Source organism: Oncorhynchus clarkii, chromosome 10, assembly GCF_045791955.1.
Source record: "Oncorhynchus clarkii lewisi isolate Uvic-CL-2024 chromosome 10, UVic_Ocla_1.0, whole genome shotgun sequence".
Classification (NCBI taxonomy): domain Eukaryota; kingdom Metazoa; phylum Chordata; class Actinopteri; order Salmoniformes; family Salmonidae; genus Oncorhynchus; species Oncorhynchus clarkii.
This window is the reverse complement of record NC_092156.1, coordinates 42,307,090-42,334,219: the sequence shown is the minus strand read 5'-3', so window position 1 is coordinate 42,334,219 and position 27,130 is coordinate 42,307,090. Positions and strand designations below refer to the sequence as shown.

The following is a 27,130-nucleotide window of genomic DNA, read 5'->3' as shown; positions in this document are numbered from 1 at the left end:
GGAGAGATTGAATAAAGGAGGGGGGCTGAGGAGAAGAAAGAAAGGTGATAATACAGCCTTTTGTGTATGTTGAGAGGTGTAGGGTTGCGGGAGGAAGAGCAAGACCAGTCTTCCTGTCTTAGGAACCAGGATATCCTGCTCTGTCCGTAGGTCTAGGGTGAGTTGTCCCTGCATCCTCTTTAAACTAAAGGTTTCCTATTCCCATGTCCCCAGCAGTGATACATCAAAAACAATACGCTACTAGCATTCTATCTCTTTCTTAATAACTGGGAGTAGAACCATTCAAGTCACTCTTATGTCACCACTAATCCAAACACTGACGTGTGTGTGTAATGAAGGAGATTCTGGTTGACGTGCTGTATTAAAAGCAGGCAAAGTGCAGGACGTGGATAATGATATGACAGAAGACATGATGGCTAAACGCTGCTAGGCATTGACAGCAGGGGATGAAGAGAGGGTAGATCCTAGGGATGGAATACATCTCCCTCCATAGAGATTTTGCAGCTCAGACACAAATCAGACCGTACTCTGTGAAATGATCAAGGCTTCTTATCAATACCGGGAAACCAATTCAATTACAAACATCACTCAAAGAATTCCTTCAAACATTTTGATTTTATTTGGATTAATATTACTCACAATAATGTCACAGAAACATCACAGGGTGTTTGAGACAGGTCTGGATCAGGCCTCCTTTGATAGGAGTTTTTTTTCTTCTTTTAAAACAGTGCAGCTTCAATAAACAGTCAGAGGAGAGCAAGATTACAACCTTGAAATGATACTCATGAGGACAGAACACGGAAGGAACCCAAACCCACACCTCGCTATACATCCCTAAAAGTATTTTTCAAAAGTGGCTAAAACTACAAATACTGATAATATCCATCATAAAATCACAAATGCGTCACAATTTTATGAATTTCGTATAATGCAAAAAAGTTGAAAAAAGGTATTGTTTTTATCAGTTAGATACAGTACAAAGACATCATTCTATTCCTTTACCAGTAAGCGTAATGACGCGGTTCTAAGCACCAACCTCTCGGTTTCAGTTATATTCATTGACTTATATTCATAGATCATTTATACACAGTTAGTGAGGGGTTGAGCGAGGCAAGAGGGGGTTGAGCACCATTAAAATCCAACCTCCCCCTGTTTGCCCTTCCCTGTCCACACACAATAGGAAACTTTAAAAATAGCTGGTGTCCCCAGAGAAGCACCATCAATATGCAATAAATACATTTAAGAAAACAAAACATATACATGTATAAATAAAGTCACAATTTACAATTCTTCCATTTTCTCTGTAATCCAGAAAAGAAGGAGATAGCAACCAAAAAGAGAGGTATGAAAACAGGGAGAACGATACCATTTATCAAAAGAAAAAGGAAGGGGGGTCCTTTTTAGGGTATATTGTAGCAATCACATCTCTCTCTACTAAAACATTATTTAGGATTATTATGCAAAAACTAAAATCACAATAAAACAGACTCGATTTCCAACACAGAGTGAAACCAGATTAGTCCTCTCGTAAACCCGTATTTCTTAAATGAATATTCCTAACGCTTTTCGAAAACGTTTTCTGCATGTTTGCATTTTTCCCTTTCATCTAAATACAGTTCGCAAGGCCAATGAGGTGTACTTCTAGGCTGGTTAAACTTTTGAAATACCTAGGTCAGAATAAATGAAATGGAAATAGCACCCCAAAGAGTATACAGACAGGAATTATACATGTCTATTCACCTGAATAGAAAACAAAACCAAAACAATGTAATTTCATTGAGACTATTGGCTACTTTGCTAGTGAAGCGATTCCCCTGCTGTTAGCGTCGCAACACAGTAAATTCATGGATGTAGAATAACTAGATTGGTGTAAAAAAGTTCCATTGGATTTGCATAAAAGTACCTGAATTAATGCACCATATACCGGCTACTTGACGCTTTTGAATCACAGCAGTGTCCGTTTTAAATAAGACCTGATTTTTCAGTGCTAACTATGTTCACATTTTCTGTAGTTGTCTGACATGTTTTTAATGAGTAGTTGTACCAGTCTAGTCATTCTATCTCAAGACTCAAGTCCAATCAGCAGCTGGTAGGAGGGGAAGACAGTGAGCTGGAATTCAATTGGCTGACGGACGATATCTTACGGTGATGTAAACAACACTGAGTAAACATGGTTGGCTGTTCACCAAGTGTTAGCAGTAGTAGTATTCCTTGAAGACGACGCCTGTGCTGCCACTGTGTAGGAGTTTTGGTTATGGCTGTTGGACAACAGGAAGGAGGCCTCACTTGGAGCAGGGTGACGGAGTCTGGAGAGAGAAAGAGAAGGAACGAAAGTCTTAAAGAGGGGGGTAAATAGGGTGGACATGACCTCACAGCACAGAGAAACTGTGTGTGTTTCTCTCACCACACAGAGGCTGTCGTAGGTTCTCATCAGCTCCTCCACGCGGTACTGCTCCAGCACCACAACTCCAGCCAGCGAGGGGCTCTTGGACACAGTCCGGGCACAGTCCTCACAGTGCACCATGTAGGTCTTCCTATTGCCAGACTCACTGGTCACAAACAGCAGGTCAAACACCTCCACCTGCACACAGACACAACACAATCACTCACTGCAGAAATAACCAAAGGCATACATCAACACTCTGTTGGTAAGCTACTTGGGTCATGGTAGTTCATAGCGGGTCTGATTCAGGCATACATCCACAGGCTGTTGAGAGGGACTTACGTCACACTCGTTGCAGTAGTAGGCTGGTTCGTCCTTCACACGGCTCTGATAAGAGATCTTCTTCCCTGCAGCAACCAGCTGGTCTCTCAGAATCTGGATGTGCTTGATGGACTGTAGAAGACAATGTCTGAGAGAGAGAGAGAGAGAGAGAGAGAGAGAGAGAGAGAGAGAGAGAGAGAGAGAGAGAGAGAGAGAGAGAGAGAGAGAGAGAGAGAGAGAGAGAGAGAGAGAGAGAGAGAGAGAGAGAGAGAGAGAGAGAGGTAAGGTGTAGCAAGAAATAAACATGCATACTAGATAGGTGACGAGGCGCCCACACAGTCTTGTATAACTAACACACGCACACGCACACACACCCACTTGACCATCTTGTAGGTTTCTTGGTCTGTGATCTTGATAGTGCGGGCCACATTCCAGGAGACATGGATCATGGGAACGATGGACTTGACCTTCTTCACCTCGTTCCACTCAAAGCGCTCCAGAGCCAGCTGATACTGGTATGCTGAAAGGGCAAAGACGACACACAAGGCTCACATTAGCAGTGTTAAGGCCAAATAATGGCAGTGTTCAGACACTATAGAGTACATTTGGAGAGGGATTTTAACAGTATACTGAACAAAAATATAAACAACATGTCAAGTGTTGGTCCCATGTTTCATGAGCTGAAATAAAAGATCCCAGAAATGTTCCATACACAAAAATACTTATTTCGCTCAAATGTTGTGCACAAATTTGTTACATCCCTGTTAGTGAGCATTTCTCCTTTGCCAAGATAATCCATCCACCTGACAGGTGTGGCATATTAAGAAGCTGATTAAACAGCATGATCATTACACAGGTGCACTTTGTGCTGAGGATAATAAAAGGCCACTCTAAAATGTGTAGTTTTGTCACACAACACAATGCCACAGATGTCTCAAGTTTTGAGGGAGCATTCAATTGGCATGCTGACTGCAGGAATGTCCACCAGAGCTGTTGTCAGAGAACTAAATGTTCATGAGCCTAGTATTGTAATAACCTCTGGACAGGGATAGGCCAAGGGGGCTTCAAAGGCCTTTACATTTGGGTGGGGGGGGGTCTGTGGAACATTTTCATGTCTCTACCATAAGCCTCCTCCAGTGTTGTTTTTGAGAATTTGGCAGTACATCCAACCGGACTCACAACCGCAGACCATGTGTAACCACGCCATCCCACCTGTGGGATCGTTTGAGACCAGCCACCCTCGGACAGCTGATGAAACTGAGGATTATTTCTGTCTGTAATAAAGCCTCTTTGTGGGGAAAAACAAATTCTTATTGGCTGGGCATTGCTCCCAAGTTGGTGGGCCTATGCCCTCCCAGGCCCACCCATGACTGCGCCCCTGCCCAGTCATGTGAAATCCACACAGTAGATGAGGACCTTAATGAATTTACTTCAATTGACCGATTTCCTTATATGAACTGTAACTCAGTAAAATTGTTGAAATTGATGCATTTATATTTTTGTTCAGTATAATTTGACTGAGGTAGAGAATAGTGGACAGCCAACTACAAGCTACACTCTTCTCTGCTGTTCTGCACTGTGTATGACCCAGCTCCCCTTTCCAATCTATGGCTTCCCCTGCTGGACACGGTTAGTAACTCACAGTTGAGAGGTCCCACATTCCAGGCGATGTTGTTGCACCAGCCCACAGCCTGCACCCAGTGGATGGACCCTGCGTTGATCCACACCAGGTCCCCTGGTCTCTGGATGAAGCGGTACACCGGGATGTTGGAGCGGTACAGGTCCTCCAGAACAGGCCACCAGGACCCCGTCAGGTAGTCTACTCCATGCCTGAAGGAGGGAGCAGAGATGGCATCTAAGTGGCTAGTTTCTGGTTCAAATCCTCTCTGGGTCACCGCTATGCCTTTTTTTAAACGAGCAGAACAGCTTAAAACGCTGAACTAAATGCAAAATCCTCGCACACAAAAAAAAAAAACGCCTCATGACTCACTTCTCACAGAAGTTGTTGACGTGCTCCCAGTAGTGCTCATGGACTGCAAACCACTCACAATCCCCCGGCCCGATGTTGATGTTCACAGAGCAGAAGTTATTATTCTCCTGGTGGCCTGAAAACAGACATACACAGAGATATTTAAGCCCGTGTTCAGATGCGTGCAATACGCACCTAAAAACACACCCAGGTAACACTGACCAGGCGTGCGGCTCCCGGGGACCTTCATGTAGAGCTGGACGGTGTTCATGCCCAGGATGGTGTGTCCCACGTGGCTCAGCATGTTTCCATTGAACTCCACACGCATGAAGGCTGGCAGCTTCAGCAGCTCCTGCAGCTGGGGCTTCCACCTGGTAACACACGTACATTAACACTCTACTTCCTCTCCAACGGTGTCCTTTGAGCTTTGAAACAATCTGCCACGGGGAAAGCTAATCTCACCTCTTAGGATCAGAGAGGTCAATGTTGGTGCCGAATTTGATGATATTTCCAGTCGATTTTGCCTCTGGCCTGTAGGAAAGGAGAAGTGTATTTCAATAAAACATCTTCAATAACGTCGGAATATTGTTTTGATTAAATGTATTGCATTTGGTTTATTAAAGAGTTTATTAAGGATGTTCTGACCTGAGTGTGTTAGCAATAGGGGTAGGGCCGACTTTGCTAGCAACCACAGTAGGGTTGGCTTTGCTAGCAACCACAGTAGGGTTGGCTTTGCTAGCAACCACAGAAGGGTTGGCTTTGCTAGCAACCACAGTAGGGTTGGCTTTGCTAGCAACCACAGAAGGGTTGGCTTTGCTAGCAACCACAGAAGGGTTGGCTTTGCTAGCAACCACAGAAGGGTTGGCTTTACTGGCGCCAGACGCAGCGGTGGTTGATGGGTCAGAGGACAGAGCCTGCTTCTCTTCTTGTTCTTCCTTATCCTCATCTTCACTGTCCTTCTCTTCCTGTAGACACATAGAAGTACACATGAACTTAGCTAGGCAAAGAGAGGAAGGGGGGGAAATGTATGGAACCGTGTGTATGTGCACATCCCCAACCTGGAGGCTCTCCTGGAAGCTGGAGGCCTGGTACTGGGCGTACTTGGCGATGGTGGTGTGTGAGCGGCTGCTCTCGCAAGGCCAGGTCTGGCCTGAACCAGTGGCGTCCCAGTTCTCATCAGCAGGCTGCTGCACCTGGGTCCTCACCTCCACTGCATGCTCTGCATTGGCCTCCACCAGAGACTTAGTGGAGAACAGACCCAGGTCTGACATAGAGGGAGAGAGAGGGGGAAGGAGAGAAAGAGGGAGTGATAGAAGAGAGAGGTACTGTATAGTGAGTCAATTTGAAATGATGTTGCTGTTTTAAAAGGGCAACTCCACCACTTTTCAACCTCATTTTCATTACCTCCAGCACAATACCAGTGCCTACATATGTGAAAACGGCAGATTTGAACGTTTTGTTGAAAATAAAAGTTAAAAAGTTCTACCCGATGACATCATCACATATACACGGTTCCATTTTAAAACGGTGATCTTCAAACAATATGACATTCGCAGTGACGTGGGGAGCAAGAAAATGCCCCCCCTCTGGCAATTGAAAAAATACACTTTTATTCCTACCCTTTGATGTCACAAAGAAGCATTATTTAGGACCTTGTCTTTTTAACCACAGACCATCGAAACGCACCGTTTTCACATATAGACACTGGTATTGTGCCGGAGATACAGAATTTGAAGTTGAAAAGTGACGGAGTTGCCCTTTAAGTTTTAGCCCGGAGAAACATCAAAATGTGTAAACTCACTGAGCCGGAGGGATCCAGCCAGGCCTCGGATGACAGTGACAGGGTTCTTGGGATCAGTACAGAACTGGAGGAGGACTGGGGAGAAGGCATCTCTCTTACTCTCCAACTGGACACAGACACACAAGACGATACAGAAGTCCATCAACAACGTGTTGCTCAAATACAGAACTGACACGTGAGAATGAAGAAGAGAATAGGAAGAGAGAAGATCAACTTGAGATGTATTTTTGTTGTTGGTGTTGCTTTATCCCCCCTCCCCCCAAGGCAGCTTGAAGCATAGGGTCAACTGCAGTGCAGCGCCCCTGGCGTGAGGACTCACATAGATGCTTGGTGTGGGGGGGTTAAGCTTCTCCCGTGGGATGGGTGGGTCGGTGATGAGAACAGGCTTGACAGAGAAAGCACGGAGCAGATAGGACTCCCGAAACTTCCCCTTTACCTTCGCCCCCCTGAAACAGACAGAGAACGAGACAGATGAAGAGCTAGAATTCAATAAGATGTCCTTTAGCCCAATTTTCCTTGTACTGTGTACTCACTTGCAGGCCCTGATGACCTCGCTGGCTGTGTGTCTGATGCTGACCTCTCCTAGGGGGATCCGGTGCTCCTCGACCTCGGAGGCGATGAACGTCTCTCTGTCTGCACTCTCCACCTTGATCAGACGGATCTTCAGCTCCTTGGGAGGGCCCATGGACAGGGCCTTCAGCTTCAGGAAATCAGCAGCAGCCAGGGGACAGGGGGTCCTCCTCACTGGGGCAGCAGGCGGGGCCGGGGTGGGGGTAGCAGTAGTAGTAGAGGGAGTGTTGATGGTGCTATTTGCGGTTGCCACTGTGTCTGTGTTGCTGCCTGGTCTGGACGTCGTGGTTTCAGGCTCACTGCACCTCTCCTCCTTCCTCACTGTCGATTGTGCCCCCTGCTCAGTGTTTCCTGTGTGCGCCTTGTCTTTCTGTCCCTGGATGTCTTTGCTCTGGAGGCCGAGGTTCCCCGGAATCGGACGGCTCTTCTTACTGTCTTTGAGCTGCTTGACCGGGCTACTGGGGGGTGGTGTAGATGAGGACAACGTAATGGAGGAGGCTGATTTTCTGTCTCTCTTTTCTTCTACCTTCTTCTTTTCATTGCCTCCACTCCTCTGATGACTGCTATCTTGTTTCCTTCTCTTCCTTTTCCCATCCTCTTCCCTGTTTCCATCTGCACCGCTTTGTACCCTCTTCCTGCCTGTCCGCCTGCGTACCTCCCTCTGCCCCCGCTCCTCCTTGGTGGTGGCAGGGAGGCGGTGTGTGGTGGTCAACCTTAGCTCAGCGCTCAGAGACCCGGCTGTCTCCCCGCTGTCTACACCCTTAGTCCTCTCCTTCTTCCTCTCATTCTGAATCTCCTCCAATCTCGCGTGCTTCTGTTTCGTGCGCTCCCCCACGGAGAGTTGTGGTTGGTTGAGGTCTAAGGGAGGACGGGGTTTAGAAGGCGGATCTGAGGTAGTGTGAGTGGGTGATTGGGTAGTGAGTCTTGGGGGCGTGGTGGAGTCAGATGTCGGGGAGGGACACTGCTGGTCCTGACAGTTGGTTTCCGGGTCCATGGCGAGGGAGGAAGAGTACTTCACTCCTCCCATGGAGCTAGGAGGAGGACGCCCAAACGGACCGCCCCGATATGTGTACCTCTGGCCCCCCAGGAACGAGGCCAAAGACTTGAAGACATCAGCCACTCCTGTCTGGTGGAGGTGTGGCCGACGGGGAGGCAGAGAGCTGGATGAAGTGTCCCCACTACTGTCCTCCTCTTCCTCATCCTCCTCTTCCACTCCATTGGGAGTATCAGGCAGGCCATAGAGCTTGGCCAAGTCGCTATGGCGAAGCTCATCAGCACCCCTCCCATCACTGACCACCTCTGCCTTCTCATTGAGCTCCTCTAAGTTCCCATGGGGGGGTGAGATGGACGGGCTGTGGGTGGGGCTGGGCTGCAGGACGGGTCTCCTCATCACTCCTCCCTGCTCTTCCTCCTCTTCTTCCTCACTCAGGGCTGATGCTGGGGAGCCTTGCCAGCTGAGCACAGGGGGGCTGGCGGGGGGGTTGTCTCCCAGTTCCTCCACACTGCCCACCCCTGCCGCAGGCTGGAGATCTGGGGCCCGCAGGACCCCCCCTTCTGGACACACACCCATTGTCTCTGTCTGGTTCTGCTGGCTTGGGATGGACCCCGCTGACCCAGCCACAGTGGGAGCTGCTGGGGTTTTGGATGAGAGTGTGGAGGGGGTAGAATCAGCCTTCCCCTCTGTGCTGCATTTAGAAGGTTTTGGAGGGCTGGTGGGCTGAGGACTGGTCTTACTGGTCTTGCTGGTGCTGCTGATGTTGTTGTTAATGGTGGTGGTGGTGGGTGGGGGACAGGTTGGTAGTGGTGAGCCCTTGACGGGGTGTTTGGGTTGAGCTGGGTTTAACTTGTACAGGGTCCTTCCCCTCCTTGACTTTTTGTGTTTGGATGGATGTGGTGCGGGTTGGTTAGGATGGGCGGCAAGCGGGCCAGCAGGTGGCACTGTCTCTGAGGTATTTGGAGAGCTGTCGTCATGGGACGTTCCACCTCTTCCTTGGCCCTTCTCTCTGTGTCTGTGTTTGCCAGCGGTGGATGGTGTTTGGGAGGGTTGGCCTGGCTTCCCTGGAACCCTAGATCCAGACTGAGTCTTAGGGGAGGAAGGCCATACTGATGGAGGGAGGGATGATTCACGTGGGGACTTTGAGCATCCCATCTCTGCTTTCTCCAGCTGCTTAGCCCTAAGACTCTCCTCCCTTTTCTCCATCTTCCTCCCTTCCTCTTTCCTATTTTTTCTCTCCACCTTGTCCCTCAACTTATTCTTTACCCCATTCTCCCTTTTCGCTTCTTTCTCCTTTCTCCTTTTCCTCTCCTCCATCTTCTTCTCCATCTTCCTCGTTGGTTCCCTCTTTCCCACCTCGCCTCTCTCCGCTCGACTTTCCTTATCCTTATGGGCCCTCTCTGTCTGTTTGTGTCGATGAGGCTGAAGCCCTGGCTTGTTGACAGTAGGTCTGTTGTTGTTGACAGTAGGTCTATCCTGGGGAGAGCTGGGTGGGGTCTGGGGCTCTGAGCCTAGCCCTGTGCGGGAGGCAGAGAGAGGGGGAGGAGTGGGACTGGGTGAGGGGGTCCTTGGTCCCCGTTTATGGGGTGTGCCAGCGGCAGTGTCAGGACTCCTCTGATTGGGTGGAGGGTCTTTCTTCCCACTGGCCTTACTAGGAGTGGTGGAGCTGGAGAGGCCTGAGGGACAGGAGGAGCTCAGGGCTGTGGAGCCTAAAACTCTGTGGCTGCTGTTGCGGTGGGGAGGCTCTGTAGCAGAGGGCTGGGAGGGGGTCTGATCCCTCTTCTGTCTGTGGGAGCGTGGAGCTGGGGGGCTGTGCTGAGGTACTGAGGGGGGTGATGGGGGGCGCTGGTGGTGCTGGCTGTAAGGCACGCCGGTGTGTTCTGCTGGTGAGGAGGGGGGCTGGGACTGGCCATACACCTCCACCCAGGATCCATGGTGGGGGGGTCTGCTACCGCCACAGGGCTGGGATGGAGGAGGGTGGCGGGGATAGGAGGAAGGAGGGGGGCCTTGACCATCGAAGGGGACCTGGGGAACTGGACTATGGGTAGAATGATGTGTACTATAATTGAAACGCCCTAATCTTGACTTGATGGATTCCTGAAATAACAAGAGAGAAAGGATTGTTCATCAATGAGTAGTCTTAAGAGCACTGTTCCCTTGAAGAACATTGACTATTAACCGACTTACTTGTAACTCGGTAGACGAGGTCCTCCTGTCAGCATGGGTGCGAGAACCAGGTCTGTCATATGATTGGTTCCAGAAACCTTGTTTGGGAGGGAGGTAGTGGGGTGGTGAGTGTGGCTGGTCTGGTCCAGATAAATGCTTTGAGCCACGGTGAGAGGGCTGGTGAGAGAGAACAGTACTAAACAGTAAGTGTCTTGGTGAGGTGTATTGATCCCTACCAGAAGGTGGTGCTATTGTATAAATATCACAGCTACACGAGTGACTTCAGACGACTGTTCCAGGATCAGATATCACCATAATGGTTAAGTCTACCAGTAGAGAAATCTGATCCTAGATCAGGTTAGTAGACATGTTCCTCAAGCATTGATACAGGACTAACTGTGGGCGGGGACCGTCCACTCCTGGCAAACAAGATCATTAGCTCAAGTGATGACTGACCTGCTCAGGGCCAGAGCTCCTGCTTCTTTTGGCAGGGCAGTCTTCCTTGGGGGGCGGAGAGTGCTGTGAGTGTGGGGAGCGGTGTGGAGGTTGGCCACGGTGGTGCTTGTGGGGGGGCGGGCGCTTCCATGGTCCTGGTCCCTGGTCTATCATCCTGCCTGGGAAGGCCCTGGAGCGGTCTGAGGTGGCCCACCTCTCTGCTGGGGAGCCCAGGTCTCCGGGGGGATCTCTGGGCCGTTGGTGCTGGTGGGGACCCCCATACTGAGAGAGACAATTATCATCATTAAAGTCATGCAATCAATAAGAAAAAGACATAAACCTACTGTATGTAGTAAATAATGAGTTATGTAGAGTATAGAATAGGCTGTCGATAGGCTGCCCTCTTCCCCTCTCACTCTGGGAGGCTGGTTGTTGTAAAAGTCCCAGATGGTGTAGGGTTCCCCCGGTCCTGTTTGGTAGCCTCCCTGGTTGCGGCCATGGTTTTGAAATGACCGTGGGGAGTCCTGGTGCCAGCCCTGGGTCTCATAAGCCTGGTCTTTCTGGGCCCAGGGTCGTGTTGCTGGTCTCTGGACATGGAAGGAGGGCCTGGCCCCTCTACGTTCCAGAGAGAAAGTGGAGATCACTAAGGGATCACTGCAGCAAGGTGACAGTGGACTAACATTTCAAAGATGTGCTCTGCACTCAATGTAAGATGTGAACAATTGAGATGTTTCACTCACCTGTCATAAATCTTGTTAACGTGCTGGGATTGGTTGATTCCTCCGGTGTACCTACAGTAGATAAAGGAGGGTTACCATTGGCTCAGCACAGACTCCATCACAGGAAGAGTGTGTCAGTAGACTGTGGTGTAAGAAGAGGGCTCACCTGTTTGGAGGGCCCCAGGGGCGACTGTTGACGGGGGCCCATGTTCCTCTGTGAGGTCCTCCAGCAGGGTAGGAGTCCCTGGTGTTACGTCCATGATACTGCTCTGCTGGGTGATACATTCAGCCTGAGACAGGATAAAACACACTTTTTACTGGACTAGGGTAGAACGTGAGCAAACATACACACATGAACACACACTGTAGTCTACACAGAGGCAAATGGTTGCCATGGACACAAACAGTACTGTACACAGAGGTAGAAATACTCACCACACTTGGTCTGTGTCTGTGAAGCCCTCTACTATAGAACTGAGAGGGTTACACGACAACACCAATCTGTCTTTCCTTCAATAACTCTCAACCACAACCTAGAGAGAGATTAGTGTTCAGTTGCTAAACCACCAAAATATCAACCACTAACCACATCATGCTTGACGTTCACAGTCTCTGCAGACTCGCTACACTGTACATGTTAATGCACCTCCAACACTGCTCTACAACTCCTTACACCAGCAGACAACTGCCACTGCCCACACACCTACAATAGACAACCTTTAGGTACTGGTCTAAGATCCTATAATGACAACAAATACAATTCACTGCAACTACAAACACACAACACTCTCCTCTCCCCTTTTCTGTTTCACTTTCTCTCCGTGTCTGCCTCCTAATCTGCTGGAACACTCATGTTTGTTTGTGGTTTGTCACCAGTCAGCCAGAGCTGCACCCTGCATCCAGCCCCTCTCTGATCACCAGCTCCCTGCAGCAACTGCAGCCTGTGGCCAGCCACTGATAAAGGCCTGTCTGCTCTATTTCTCCAACCATTCTAGTCTGGACATGAAGACAACACAGACAGCAGAGACGGAGAGAGAATAGAGGGGCAGAGCTGATCTGCTGTTTCTACTGTTGATCAGGGAAATGGATGTGTGTGACAGCAACAGAGATGGAGAGAGAGCGTGTGTCTGTGTGTATGAATGTACTTTAAGGAGACAGTGAAAGAGGACTTTCCCGCCAGGCTGTTTATATTCATGTTAGAATACTACTGTGTACTACAGCACAATGCAAACACACATACGGAGAAGAAAGTTTATCTTATGTTCCAAAAGGACAGCTGTACATTGCAGGTCATTACAGGCACTGAATAATCTCTCTCAGGCCCTAATTTCCCTCTGTCTAATATGCAAACCTACTCCAGTTCATTCAGCTGCGTGGTAGTAGTGGTAACAGTGACAGGTGAAAACTAGAATATATGTTGCTATAGAGACACTATGATGCTAAACTAGAGATCACCAAAGAATAAAAGAGGTTCTACACACACTGGTTCTGTGTGTGTGTGTGTGTGTGTGTGTGTGCGCGACTGTGCGTTGTGTGTTTGGGATCGAGTCAAATTGAGGTAAACACAGCATTTTATATTCAGTCAAACCCAAATATTCCGACCCATGGGACTGGCCTGTGACCCAGTGAATCAGAGTACAAGCACACATTGTGCTCGGTGTGTAGAGCAGCCAGAAACACACACCCCTCGCCCCTCCTCCTCGCCCCTCCTTCACTTGTCTGGCCACTCAGCCGCACCCCTCGCCCCTCCTCTGTGCACTTCATTCCTGAAGAACGGACAATCGCTCTTTCAAACAGGGGTCCTGGATGGATGGGGGTGGGTATGGGCAAAGTGATCCTCTGTCTATGTGAGGACAGACAGGTCTCTCATCCAATGAGAATACAAAAAAAAGACGTCAAAGAATTTAGGCAAAACAAGAACCCAGAAAATTCATGCTATGAGATGTAGCTATTAAATATATCGCCAGAGAGATGATACATAATGTCTGTGAAGGTTGAAACCATGCATTAATTTCTCGATTCTATTGGGTTCTTCCAAGTTGCATATCCAATCTAGCACTTGTAGATCTATGCTCCATGGCCTGCATGCACCACCATCATGTATGTCAGATCTAGTGAGTACATATACACGTCTGCCTCCAGGCACCTTTAATGAATTAGGAGGGCAGGTGATAGAGGGGCCTTGAGAGAAGGTTACATGATATCAGCCCTGTGTGTGTGTGCACGTGTGTATGTGTGTGTGTCTGTGTGTGTGCATGTGTGTATGTGTGTGTGAGATCGCAGATGGATTATAGTATGTCAGCACACAGGAAATTGCACTCATTCAGGGGGTTGTGGGTGAGAGTGTGTAGGGGAGAAATATTTTGACATCCTCCCTACACATACATACACACGTGTACACACACACACACACACACACAGTCCACAGGCAGAGCATAGACTTTTGCTTACTCATTCACTAGAACTGCCAAAATACACAGCACTGTGGATACTCTCTGACAGAAACATTAAGCATGCATGCACGCACGTGCACGCAAACACACACACACTTACAATAATGGAGAATTTATTGCTCCTATGAAACCATGCTAGATAGACAGATCATATCTCATCTTACATCCTCTCTGTCCAGACCACATCACACACAGTGCAGTATACAGAGTAGTAATGATCTGTGTGCCTCTAGTGGTGCCTGCCTGGTGCCTGAGATCACCATAGCAATCGATAATGATTCCATTTCCTGCACAAAAGCCTGCACTCCCCCCACCCACCCCTCACTACATTTCTACCCCAAGCTGTGTCTCACACACCACCTCTATCACACACATGTAGACATTTCTTGTGTGTGTATGATGACACTGAACAATGAATAAGATTGCATATTTGTTTACTTAAAGCAATGCAAAACAGAGACAATCCTACAGCAGATTTCCAACGCACAGAGGGAGAGTAGGAGAGAGAGAGAGAGGGAGAGAGACAGAGGGAGAGTAGGAGAGAGAGAGAGAGAGAGAGAGAGAGAGAGAGAGAGAGAGAGAGAGAGAGAGAGAGAGAGAGAGAGAGAGAGAGAGAATGGGCATTTCATAAGACAAATGGAGACTGTATAGCTGTGCAGCTGAGTTAGTAGAGGGTGGAGGAAGAGGGTGGCTCCACATTTCATCTTTACTAGCTCAGTCAGTCAGTCGCTTCTGAGCAGACTTGTCCTTCAGTTTTCAGGAACTGCAGCCCTCTATCGGTCTCTATCACCAAGGAGACCGGTGTCTTTGTCACCAGAGAAATCACTGTCGTCAACACTCACTAAATCTCCCTGGTAACCGGTGTCTCTGTCACCAGGGAAACACATAACCCTCACTTACACATATCCCTCTCCAGGGAAACCAGTTTTTTTACTGTGACCCCCTGCCCATATATATATGTGTGTGTGTGTGTGTGTGTGTGTGTGTGTGTGTGTGTGTGTGTGTGTGTGTGTGTGTGTGTGAGAGAGAGAGAGAGAGAGGTGAAGGATCATTCTAGTCTTACCTTGCTGCTGAGTGCTGTGAGAGAGAGAGGGAGGAGGGGACACCGTCTGTGTGCTCTCGGTGTGAAGACGCCACTCACTCAGGGACAGAGGCAGCAGCCCACTTCAGCTTCAGCTTCAGCCTGAAGTCCTGTTAAACCGAACAGGCGTCCACTCCCTCTGCTAGCCAGCACACACACATCCACAAACACAGGAGAGAGGGAGGAGAAACCACTGTCAGGTAGGACACAGATGTGAGGACATGAAAGGGGGTTATTGTCTAAAAAGAAAGTAGGTATCTCTATTCCATTCTGCCATCTTTTCATTCCTCTCTTGTCCTCCCCTCTCCCCCCTCTCTTTCCTCTCTGTCACACACACTGTTCTCTCTGGCGTTTCTCCCCTCAGTAGACAGACAAAGAAAGGGAACGAATGGCTCGGTAGAGAAAGCAGAGAGGGAGAGGGAGAGCGTGAGGATGGCCCAGCCCCCTTTGACCAGCCAGTCGGATTTCATTTATTTTTGCCTTCCTCTCTCTGGCCCCTCCCCTATCGCCTCGTCACCTCTCCTACTCCAGACCCAATTCAACAAGACTGATTCCTCTCCAGCTCCCTCCTTCTCTCACTCACTCTCCCACTTACTATCTCTCTCCACGTGTCTGATACTCACTCTTTGTCTCTCTCTTTCCCTCTCTTACTCACAGACTGTGTCCTGTATCCTTGGCAACCAATGATATAATTTACCACAGAGCCAAGAGCAAGACTCTGCCTTACCAAGGCACATTTTCTTCGCTGTGTGTGTGTGTGTGTGTGTGTGTGTGTGTGTGTGTGTGTGTGTGAATGGCCCTTGAGATTTGCGAGTGTCAATGCCATTGTTTCTCATTGAATTCTCATTACTATTACTCAATACCCATTCATGAATTCTGATGCTGTTCTGTGAAGGGAAACAAGTCTAAAACCTGTTCTGTGGGTTGTGTGAAAGGGAAACAAGTCTAAAACCTGTTCTGTGGGTTGTGTGAAAGGGAAACAAGTCTAAAACCTGTTATGTGGGTTGTGTGAAGGGAAAAAAGTCTAAAAACCTGTTCTGTGGGTTGTGTGAAAGGGAAACAAGTCTAAAACCTGTTATGTGGGTTGTGTGAAGGGAAACAAGTCTAAAACCTGTTATGTGGGTTGTGTGAAAGGGAAACAAGTCTAAAACCTGTTATGTGGGTTGTGTGAAAGGGAAACAAGTCTAAAAACCTGTTCTGTGGGTTGTGTGAAAGGGAAACAAGTCTAAAACCTGTTATGTGGGTTGTGTGAAAGGGAAACAAGTCTAAAAACCTGTTCTGTGGGTTGTGCGAAAGGGAAACAAGTCTAAAACCTGTTAAGTGGATTGTGTGAAGTAAAACAACACTAAAATCTGTTATTAATAATACATCTCTTTTTGACATCTGCTTTGGAAGAAAAACACCTAAGAGAATAAGGTGATATGGGCCTTAAGTTGTTCATAAAGATCCCCGCTGCTGCACATCTTAAAAACAAGACGCTTCTCCACTGACTTATTACTTATGTTAATTTTAGTTTGGTGCGATATATCGGTTATACTGTATACCGAGGTATTTCTTTTTCTTTCTAATAACTATTAGGAATCTAAATGACATCCAGCCCAGGGCTCCAGCTATGCCTTTGGTTTGCTAATCTGCTAGTTGAGTGTCGAGACGTCAAGATCAAGCTTCTTGGTTACAGCAGAGACATCGAATCCCCTGGAGGAAGATCCCTGCTGCCTGAATTGTTTTGTGCATCAACAGCAAAAAATTGCGCCCCTTGTGTGCACTTCCGTTAATACCGTGTACCCCGGTATGGTACAGAAACGGTATGACGGTATGAACAGCTGGATACCGCTCAACCCTAGCTCCTGTGCTGAATAACCATGATAGAGTAAACTCCCCCTCGTCCTCTATCTTTACCCATCTCTCCTCTCTCCAGTCAGGTGTCAGCCCCAGGGGTGAGAGTGCCCCTTCCTCTCCCCCAGAACGACCTTACACTCCACAGGAAGTAACTAACCTCTCCAGGATTAGCAGACATGCTTTCCTCAGTGATCAACCAGCCTGCTTGAAAAGGTGCAGAATAATACCATGCATAATAGTCTTCTGACAATGGGAGTCATTTGCTTTAAATTCTCCAATTTGAGTTGCCTCAATAGAAGCATACATCATCCTATAATCCTTCTGCGGTCTCTAGAGTGGTGAAGTTAGCAGAAATGTTGACGTTAGAGCAGAATGTCTTTGCACTGTCAAACCCTGCCTTTCAACTGGGGCTCCCGAGTGGCGCAGCGGTCTAAGGCACTGCATCTCAGTGCTTGAGGCGTCACTACAGACACCCTGGTTCGAAATCCAGGCTGTGTCACAACCGGCCGTGATTGGGAGTCCCGTAGGGCGGCGCACAATTGGCCCAGCGTCGTCCGGGTTTGGCCGGTCTAGGCCGTCATCGTAAATAAGAATTTGTTCTTAACTGACTTGCCTAGTTAAATAAAGGTTCAATGTAAATGTTAAAAAACTTCTCTGCAACTGACACAAGAACAGTAGTGTCCCTCAACCAAAGAGGCAGAGACAACAGATTCCAATACAGCATTAATGCTCACCCTGTTGCGCTACACTGACACACTGAACAGTGTGTTTGTATCTGCCTGCTGGTGGCATAGCAACCCAGTGCAGATGTGCAGCCTTCTGTGTGGGTGAACATGGCGGAGCCTCTACAATCAGGGCAGTCACACAGACAGACAGAGGTCACTAAGCTGCTTAGTGGAGGAGGAGGCAGGAAGCATACTGATCCTATCTTATATGGGGGATGGGCTGTACCACCAAACCACAACAGACCTGGCTCTGATACCCAACTCCCATTCCCAGTTCAACATGTGGAGCATTTAGACACATAGAGAAAAATAGAGAAAGAGAACTGAGCGAAGAGGGAGACGTCACTTCTCAGTGACACCTACAAAACACAACTACACAAATCAACCTGGAATACAGACTGACAGGGCAGCAAGCAGACAAACGGACACTGACACATACAGCCTCCCATCCACAGGTTAACAGGCAGAGACACTGATGCGTATGTAGCCTACTGTAAGTACTCAATGTCTGTAAGACAATGTAAAATGCTGACCTGAGTTGACACCAAGCAGAACGTATGAGATTCATATATATAGCTTTTCTAAAAATAACTTTTTATAACCTCACAACCCTGCTCTCCCTCCCCTCCTCTCCCACATCTACCTTCTCTTTCTCTCCAAAATGGAGGCTTCTCCCTCTGTATGCTCCAGAAAGCACAGACCTCAGACAAGTACTGGAATGTACCACTGCAGGCTTGGAACAGGGGGGCTCGAGGGGGGCATCTTTTCTCGCAAACGATACCGACAGACCAGGTGGCATTTCATAGACGACAGCAATGAAGGAGTGTGTGTGTGTGTGTGTGTGTGTGTGTGTGTGTGTGTGTGGTTGTGTGTTAGTGAATGAGTGTGAGTGTGTGTCTGCGCGTGTGTGCGTTAATGTGTGTCAGAGAGAGCCTGCCTGTGCTAGTATGTGCAGAGGACTGGTTGTCATGGAGATCATCACTAGGCAAGTGCATCAGCAGGGCAGGAACTTTATGATCTGTGACCCCGCAGGGCGGTGGAGGGGCAGGGACCTCATCAGAAAGCTGTCACACTGACCCCTCACCCCTGACCTCTAACCCTGTCCTACTGCTGAGTCTCTCATAACAAAGAAATATTTACCACTAAATGAATGAAACACACGGACCAATCCGACCACCTGGAACCTATTTGGGAGGAAAACAGGCAGCTGCTGAGTGTACTGAATATTAACCTCATCATAGAATCAGCATGGTCAAGTGGTTGGGTGTACTGGTTGGTGACCAGTGGTGAACCACAGAAGAGTTGAAGAGGCCAGGTCGCAGTTGCAAATGAGAATTTGTTCTCAACTAGCTTACCTGGTTAAATAAAGGTGAAATAAAATGTTAAAAACCAGAGAAGAAATACACCCTGATGCCCAGAGTGTGTGTGTGTGTGTGTGTGTTAGGGTGTTAGTATGTGTTTGTATCCACATGGGTGTGTTATTGTAACTTAGCAAGGGCAAACAAGGCTGTTCTTTACTCCTTCTATTTGCAGCTGCCAGAGTGAGTCACTGTAGTGTATAAATACAGCACTAAATGTGGGTCAAAAATGCTAGGCCATTTTTAGCACAAGGAGGACAAGTTAGCCCACTACCAGGCTCCCTGTTTGGGCTCTGCACACTAGGAAAACCCCTGGCAAGCTTCGATCAAAAAGGCCTGCATTTTCATAGAAATTCGGAACAATACACTGGGTTTATCCAATACATAAAAATAAAAAAAATTCGGAATACAATAACATCTTTCAGCAATAAACTGACAAGCTGCACTCCCTATCGGGAAACTTTCTATTAACACAATGTTTATCAATACCTACACAAGGTCACGCGCTGCAATCACTGGACTCGCACCAGCACGGAAATGTAAGGTTACGCTCTGTTTTACTACTGTATCACAGCAACCAAACCACACACATCAACACGGACCAAACACTGCGTTGCTGTAAAGCACAAGTTAAAGCCTGAGTCTAAACAGGGGCTTAAAGAGACTAACACGACAGGAATAACCATTACTCTAAAAATCAGTCAGCACAAGTCAGCTGACTGTGTTTATGTACAGTGTGTGTGTGTGTGTGTGTGTGTGTGTGTGTGTGTGTGTGTGTGTGTGTGTGTGTGCTCGTTGTGCATGACTGTGCCACACAATCTGCAGACATACAGCATAGTAATAGTACAGTATGTGCAGTTGTAATATATCAACACAAAAGACATGTCCTAACATGCACCGATATATGACACAAAAAAATATTTGCACAAATGTGTACACAATTGCACCCCTTCTGTACAGTAACACAAAGAAACAGACAGACACACTCTCCTTGTTTTACCTGCACTCTCCTTTTGTTCTCTTCTTTTACTCGTTCTTTCTGCTCCACACACCCCTTGGCTCCTCTCCCTTTCCTCTTTCCTCTCTCCTCCCCCAATCCTCTCCTCTTCCTCTCTTCCCTCTCCTCTGCTCCTGGTTTCCTCTCCTCTCTGATACTCAGGCTCTAACAGCAGACTGATCCACGTGCAGAGACCTAAGGGGCGGGCCCCCACACCGCCATTTAATTCACACCAGCCAATAAGGGAGGAGGGTCTCATGCCAATCCTCCTATGCTAAACAGGAGGAGGAGACAAAGACAGAGTGAAAGATAGAGACACCCCCCTCTCTCTCTGTGTGTGTGTGTGTGTGTGTGTGTGTGTGTGTGTGTGTGTGTGTGTGTGTGTGTGTTGGAATAAAGCCAACAGAACTAGCAGCTATTTTTAAACCACCACAGTGAGGTAGCAAAGACTCCATTTTCTCTGTGGCAGATATTCCCCAAATCGTACTGCATCCTCCATACTTAGTACTGGCAACTGTATAGGTTTCCATGAATGGCTTGATAGTTATGAACTTGCCCTCTAAGCACTGACAGTAATACTCCTACTAAATACTCCCTTACCGTATTCAAAATGTTGGAATCAGTTGCATTGTACTCCAATCAGGCGGACTGACTCTCTCCTTCCATACTGTATGACACAAGCACTTTGTTTCAGACATTAAACTCACATGCCCTGTATTTGGCAAGAGCTCACAAAACCTGCAGTTTAAAAGCACCACAAGAGAAAAGAAGTGCCATAGAATGACTGGAATTTCAATTATGTCAGAGGGTAATACATTACATGTGTGATAAGTCATTTGCAGAAAACAGACAGAAACCTGTCAGACTGTATCCTCTTAATATAATATATTGGAGGAATATAGAGTCATAATGGTAAAGTAGGATGCTGCGCAGACTGTGCCCTGATGTGTGTAATAATTGATGTCTGTGTGATTAATCAGGACAGTGGTGATTATGTGCGAGGCTCTGACAGACAGACATTAGAATGAGGGATGACCAAAGGGTCGTAGAGGACGACTAACCAGGCCAGTAGCATTGGACCCCAGCGCTGGACCCACAGGACGTCAGCTGGCTGTTACATTGGCCGGGGAAGGTGGGGCAGGGGGCATTGGGTTTATGTGGGGAGGGTCTTGCCTACGTGACTCAAAGCCCACACCCAGTAGAGCTGCTTCTCACTGGCCCCCTCTCCTCACTTCACCCTTAATCAACCAATACACCAGAGACAGTGGATAGACACAGACAGTCTGAAGGACAGATCCGAGAGAGAGAGAGAGAGAGAGAGAGAGAGAGAGAGAGAGAGAGAGAGAGAGAGAGAGAGAGAGAGAGAGAGAGAGAGAGAGAGAGAGAGAGAGAGAGAGAGAGAGAGAGAGAGAGAGAGAGAGAGAGAGAAGAGTCCAGCTGACTCTCCTTAGCAACAGCCCCAATGCTGTCTCTACCCCATTGGCCAACCATCTGCTCACAGCACAACCCCATGTGGCCATATGAGCCAATCAGCAGGCACTGCCACAGAGGCTGGATTCCATTTTCACCATGGAAACTGAACATTACACCCTCCATGTACGAGACGTGTAACATGGACACTCATCCAAGGCTCTCACACATACACACAGTTTGAATGCTGTGTGCTCCTCTCTACCACTGGGGCATCTTGAAAAGCAAATCACTGCCTACTTATTTGTATACGCTATACATACTGCATACAACATAATGGCAGCCATGGTGTGTGCTGTGGCTGCATAATGTGGATGGTACAGTGCTGTGCATCCAGACACAACATTAAGAACCTGTGGCGGGGAATCGATTGTAATCGAAGCATTGAGACTTGCAGCAAGAGATGATTTGTGAATGCCAATAAGAGCATGTTCGATTTACTATCATGGGTTCCTTTATTTTGGTTCCCTATGCTAAAGGATGCAAAAAGTGGCTGTGGCCATGTATACAGGAATGTGGACCAGACAATCTCTTCGCGCTCAAAGACTATTTGAATTATTCATAATTTGGTTGAGCTATCTATTTAACGTGTGATGACATTTCCCTTCCCATTGGCTGAGCAGATTTGGAAACCCACCTCATCTTGGAGGCTATTGGCTTAGTTGGACTTCATCTTCTGCAAGTCAATCAAACCATGTCTTCCATTGGCTACAGCTGACATCTCATCTTCTGTCCTCTTCTCCTATGGCCCACCCGTGTCCTAGGTGTGGATGCATCGCTCTCTGCTATTGGCCCACAGAAAGTGCTACTCAATTGTAGGTGTCTGATAGGGTGTCTACAAAGGCGGTGCCATTTTTCACCTCTCGTTACCTGCCACCACCCGCTGTCAAGAGAAATGAAAAAGCGATTAGCATGTGTTAATAGCATGCAACTGACTAGAGCAAACACTACATTGATCATTTAAATCAGAGAGTAACACAGATTGAGAGCTGGCTTCATGTTAAGGAGGGAACACGTTCTACATGACAGAATCATCATGTCCGTTCCATGTACCATTCATCTGAACGTTCTGTAAACCCCACTGATCACCTCCCCAGAGCCCATTTTATATGACAAACAAATGGAGAACTACTAAATTGAGACCTGATTAGATTGGTACTGACACAAGTTATATGATCTAGTATCTTATTCTGAAAATGTATTATGGCTCAACTGGCCAATAACCAAACCCTGAGAAATGTAGTTAATTACTAGGGAATTACAACCACTAATTGAGAATAAACATGTAATAATCTCCATTAGACAATAATCCATAACGCATTCAATCATCTGCACTAAACAGACCTACGTGTAACTAACTAACTGTACGAAAAAGATTCATAGACCTTCACACCAAAGTAGGCAGCTATATCATCCATGCACAGATATCGCCACCTTGTGGACAATAATCCATATTGCGTAACAGAAACTAGTGAAACAAATTGGGAATAGTGTGTGTGTGTGCGTGTGTGAGATTGAGTGGGAATATGCCAATTCCGCATTCAGTTAATTTCCCAATTCCCGCCGCAACTTCACGTGGCATTTAAACGTGATAATGCGACACCATATTTACACAACCAAGTGGACATTTTGAGAATGGTAATGATTCATAAAATTACTAAGTAATAACCAACTAATTTATTAAAGAAAAAACACTATATAGCATGACCACCTATGGAAATGTCCTCTAAAAGTTATATTTTTGGAGGGAACTTGGTTAACTAAATTCACATACTAAAATAAAACCACAAAGGTGGATCGCCCAGTAGCCTACAATAACATGTGCATTATAGTCTAAATGAATAGTTTTAGGTAACTTGAATAAGTAGGCTACATTTCTATAGCTTGATTGTAGATACCTATATATCCCTTCGCATGCACATTAAGAGTGAAATATGATTGATCGTTGGCTTTTCAACGGCATTATGTAAGCTTTTCAATAATCAAGTTATGGCGCAGAGAGAAGCTTCTGAATTAGAATGTTTACTAGACAAGGTCCGTCGCTTAAATAGACAACAAATAGCCTTTCAAACAAACAGCCTGGCTGAGTATAGCTATCGATAACTGTCCCTCCAGCTTACCTCTGACAAACGAAGATGGAAAACATTTGAGTAGCGAAACAGTCGGGATGAGTGATTCAGCTTTCCTATTGCGCAGTTGTAAAGCCACTGATGGGAGCCACTCAATACGAACGCCTCCGTCTATGGCGCAGAATTCACCTACTCCTCCGGTCCTCAGTGGACGAGATACAGCTCGCGCCACGATGCACGCTGGCACTGTCACTCTTAAGGAAACAGAACAAAAGGGCCACGGAATTTTGAAGAAGACATGCGGTGATGTTGTCAAATTTCCAAAATAAGGACTGTGGCGCTTCACGTGTCCACAGATGAGACAAAGTTAAACAAATGTTATCATTACAGTTGTCACAAAGGGCTTTACAACAACTAGGCGGAGGTCCCTTAATAACAGCAGTGCCAAGGAAAAACGAAAGGACGAAACCTCTAGAACAGGGTTCCCAAACTGATGGCCCGCGGGCGATTTTATTTGGCCTCTTAAGTACTTTAGTGTGTGGAATTTTCATTGTTGGACATAAGACTGTAAAATAAAAACAGGAAATCAGCTCCAAGGGATTTTAATTTAAGAAATCTGTTCCTAAGTATTCCCGCACATAATAGAGAGACACAACTTGATTATATACAAATGTAAGCAAGGTTTGAAATGAGTTTGTGTTAGTCAAACATTATACTCTACCGTTCAAAAGTTTGGGGTCACTTAGAAATGTTCTTGTTTTGCAAAGAAAAGCACAATTTTTGTCCATTTAAATAACATCACATTTATCAGAAATACAGTGTAGATATTGTTAATGTTGTAAATTACTATTGTAGCTGGATATGGCTGATTTTAACGGAATATCTACATAGATGTACAGAGGCCCATTATCAGCAACCATTACTCCTGTGTTCCAATGGCACGTTGTGTTAGCTAATTCAAGTTGATTATTTTAAAAGGCTAATTGGTCATTAGAAAACCCTATTGCAATTATGTTAGCACAGCTGAAAACTGTTGTCCTGATAAAATATGCAATAAAACTGGCCTTCTTTAGACTAGTTGAGTATCTGGAGCATCAGCATTTGTGGGTTTGATTACAGGCTCAAAATAGCCAGAAACAAAGAACTTTCTTTTGAAACTTGTCAGTCTATTCTTGTTCTGAGAAATTAAGGCTATTCCGTGCGAGAAATTGCCAAGAAACTGAAGATCTTGTACAGTGCTGTGTACTCCCTTCACAGAACAGCGCAAACTGTCTCTAACCAGAATAGAAAGAGGAGATGGAGGCCCCGGGACACAACTGAGCAAGAGGACAAGTACACTAGAGTGTCTAGTTTGAGAAACAAGTCTTCAACTGGCAGCTTCATTAAATAGTACCCGCAAAACACCAGTCTCAACGTCAACAGTGAAGAGGCGACTCCGGGATGCTGGCCTTCCAGGCAGAGTTGCAAAGAAAAAGCCATATCTCAGACTGGTCAATAAAAAGAAAAGATTAAGATGGGCAAAAGAACACAGACACTGGACAGAGGAACTCTGCCTAGAAGGCCAGCATCCCGGAGTCGCCTCTTCACTGTTGACGTGAAGGGAGTAGTACACAGCGTTGTACGAGATCTTCAGTAACTTGGCAATTTCTCGGACGGAATAGCCTTCATTTCTCAGAACAAAAATAGACTGACGAGTTTCAGAAGAAAGGTCTTTGTTTCTGGACATCTGAACCTGTAATCGAACCCACAAATGCTGATGCTCCAGATACTCAACTAGTTTAAAGGCCAGTTTGATTCCTTCTTTAATTAGTACAAAAGTTTTCAGCTGTGCTAACATAATTGCAATAGGGTTTTCTAATGATCAATTAGCTTTTTAAAATTATAAACTTGGATTAGCTAACACAACGTGCCATTGGAACACAGGAGTGATGGTTGCTGATAATGGGCCTCTGTATGCCTACAGTTGAAGTCGGAAGTTTACATACACTTAGGTTGGAATCATTAAAACTCGTTTTCAACCACTCCAAAAATTTCTTGTTAACATACTATAGTTTTGGCAAGTCAGTTGGAACATCTACTTTGTGCACGACGCACGTAATTTTTCCAATTGTTTACAGACAGATTAATTCACTGTATCACAATTCAGAAGTTTACATACACTAAATTGACTGTGCCTTTAAACAGCTTGGATAATTACAGAAAATGATGTCATGGCTTTAGAAGCTTCTGATAGGCTAATTCAAATCAAATTTTATTTGTCACATACACACTGTTAGCAGATGTTAATGCGAGTGTAGCGAAATGCTTGTGCTTCTAATTCCGACCATGCAGTAATATAACAAGTAACAAGTAATCTAACCTAACAATTTCACAACAACCTTATACACACAAGTGTAAAGGAATGAATAAGAACATGTACATAAAAATATATGAATGAGCGATGGCCGAACTGCATAGGCAAGATGCAGTAGATGGTATAGAGTACAGTATATACATATGAGATGAGTAATGTAGGGTATGTAAACATTATATAAAGTGGCATTGTTTAAAGTGGCTAGTGATTTATTTATTACATCAATTTTTCATTATTAAGTGGCTAGAGATGAGTCAGTATGTTGGCAGCTGCCACTCAATGTTAGTGATGGCTGTTTAACAGTCTGATGGCCTTGAGATAGAAGCTGTTTTTCAGTCTATCGGTCCCCGCTTTGATGCACCTGTACTGACCTCGCCTTCTGGATGATAGCGGGGTGAACAGGCAGTGGCTCGGGTGGTTGTTGTCCTTGATGATCTTTTTTGGCCTTCCTGTGACATCAGTTGGTGTAGGTGTCCTGGAAGGCAGGTAGTTTGCCTCCGGTGATAAGTTGTGCACTCTGGAGAGCCTTACGGTTGTGGGCAGAGCAGTTGCCGTACCAGGCGGTGATGCAGCTCGACAGGATGCTCTCGATTGTGCATCTGTAAAAGTTTGTGAGTGTTTTTGGTGACAAGCTGAATTTCTTCAGCCTCCTGAGGTTGAAGAGGCGCTGCTGCGCCTTCTTCGCCACGCTGTCTGTGTGGGTGGACCAATTCAGTTTGTCCGTGGTGTGTACGCCGAGGAACTTAAAACGTACTACCCTCTCCATTACTGAGAGGGTAGGGATAGGGCTCAGAACGCACCCTTGTGGGGCCCCAGTGTTGAGGATCAGCGGGGTGGAGACGTTGTTGACCATTTCAATTTATCCGTGATGTGTACGCTGAGGAACTTAAAACTTTCCACCTTCTCCACTACTGTCCCGTTGATGTGAATAGGGGGCTGCTCCCTCTGCTGTTTCCTGAAGTCCACGATCATCTCCTTTGTTTTGTTGACGTTGTGTGTGAGGTTATTTTCTTGACACCACACTCCGAGGGCTCTCACCTCCTCCCTGTAGGCCATCTCGTCATTGTTGGTAATCAAGCCTACCACTGTAGTGTCGTCTGCAAACTTGATGATTAAGTTGGAGGCGTGCATGGCCACACAGTCATGGGTGAACAGGGAGTACAGGAGAGGGCTGAGAACGCACCCTTGTGGGGCCCCAGTGTTGAGGATCAGCAGGGTGGAGATGTTGTTACCTACTCTCACCACCTGGGGGAGGCCCGTCAGGAAGTCCAGGACCCAGTTGCACAGGGCGGGGTCGAGGCCCAGGGTCTCGAGCTTAATGACGAGCTTGGAGGATACTATGGTGTTAAATGTTGAGCTGTAGTCGATGAACAGCATTCTTACATAGGTATTCCTCTTGTCCAGATGGGTTAGGGCAGTGTGCAGTG

The 27,130-nt window shown here is 46.7% G+C and overlaps 1 protein-coding gene across 8 annotated transcripts; it reads right to left on the bottom strand.

Moving 5' to 3' along the window:
• Positions 1-596: 596 nt before the first annotated feature.
• On the bottom strand, positions 597-23,598 carry LOC139418492 (lysine-specific demethylase 6B-like). Of its 8 annotated transcripts, none has more exons than XM_071168009.1 (21): positions 23,402-23,598; positions 21,919-22,164; positions 14,875-15,031; positions 11,525-11,648; positions 11,380-11,430; positions 11,056-11,254; positions 10,661-10,921; positions 10,226-10,381; positions 7,008-10,135; positions 6,794-6,920; positions 6,475-6,580; positions 5,732-5,937; positions 5,319-5,638; positions 5,136-5,204; positions 4,896-5,044; positions 4,695-4,809; positions 4,347-4,534; positions 3,083-3,224; positions 2,726-2,852; positions 2,405-2,581; positions 597-2,306 (listed from the first exon to the last, which is right to left on the bottom strand). In XM_071168009.1, the coding sequence occupies exons 4-21, from the start codon at positions 11,641-11,643 to the stop codon at positions 2,283-2,285; spliced, it is 5,664 nt and encodes a 1,887-aa protein (XP_071024110.1). In that variant the 5' UTR covers positions 11,644-11,648; positions 14,875-15,031; positions 21,919-22,164; positions 23,402-23,598; the 3' UTR covers positions 597-2,282. The 8 variants fall into 8 exon arrangements, 6 of the variants coding, with proteins under 6 accessions (XP_071024110.1, XP_071024109.1, XP_071024112.1 ...); XM_071168008.1 differs by having other exon boundaries at positions 14,875-15,034; positions 23,402-23,538; XM_071168011.1 differs by lacking the exons at positions 21,919-22,164; positions 23,402-23,598 and adding an exon at positions 19,815-19,981 and having other exon boundaries at positions 5,319-5,394; positions 5,476-5,638; positions 14,875-15,034.
• Between the last annotated feature and the right edge of the window lie 3,532 nt (positions 23,599-27,130).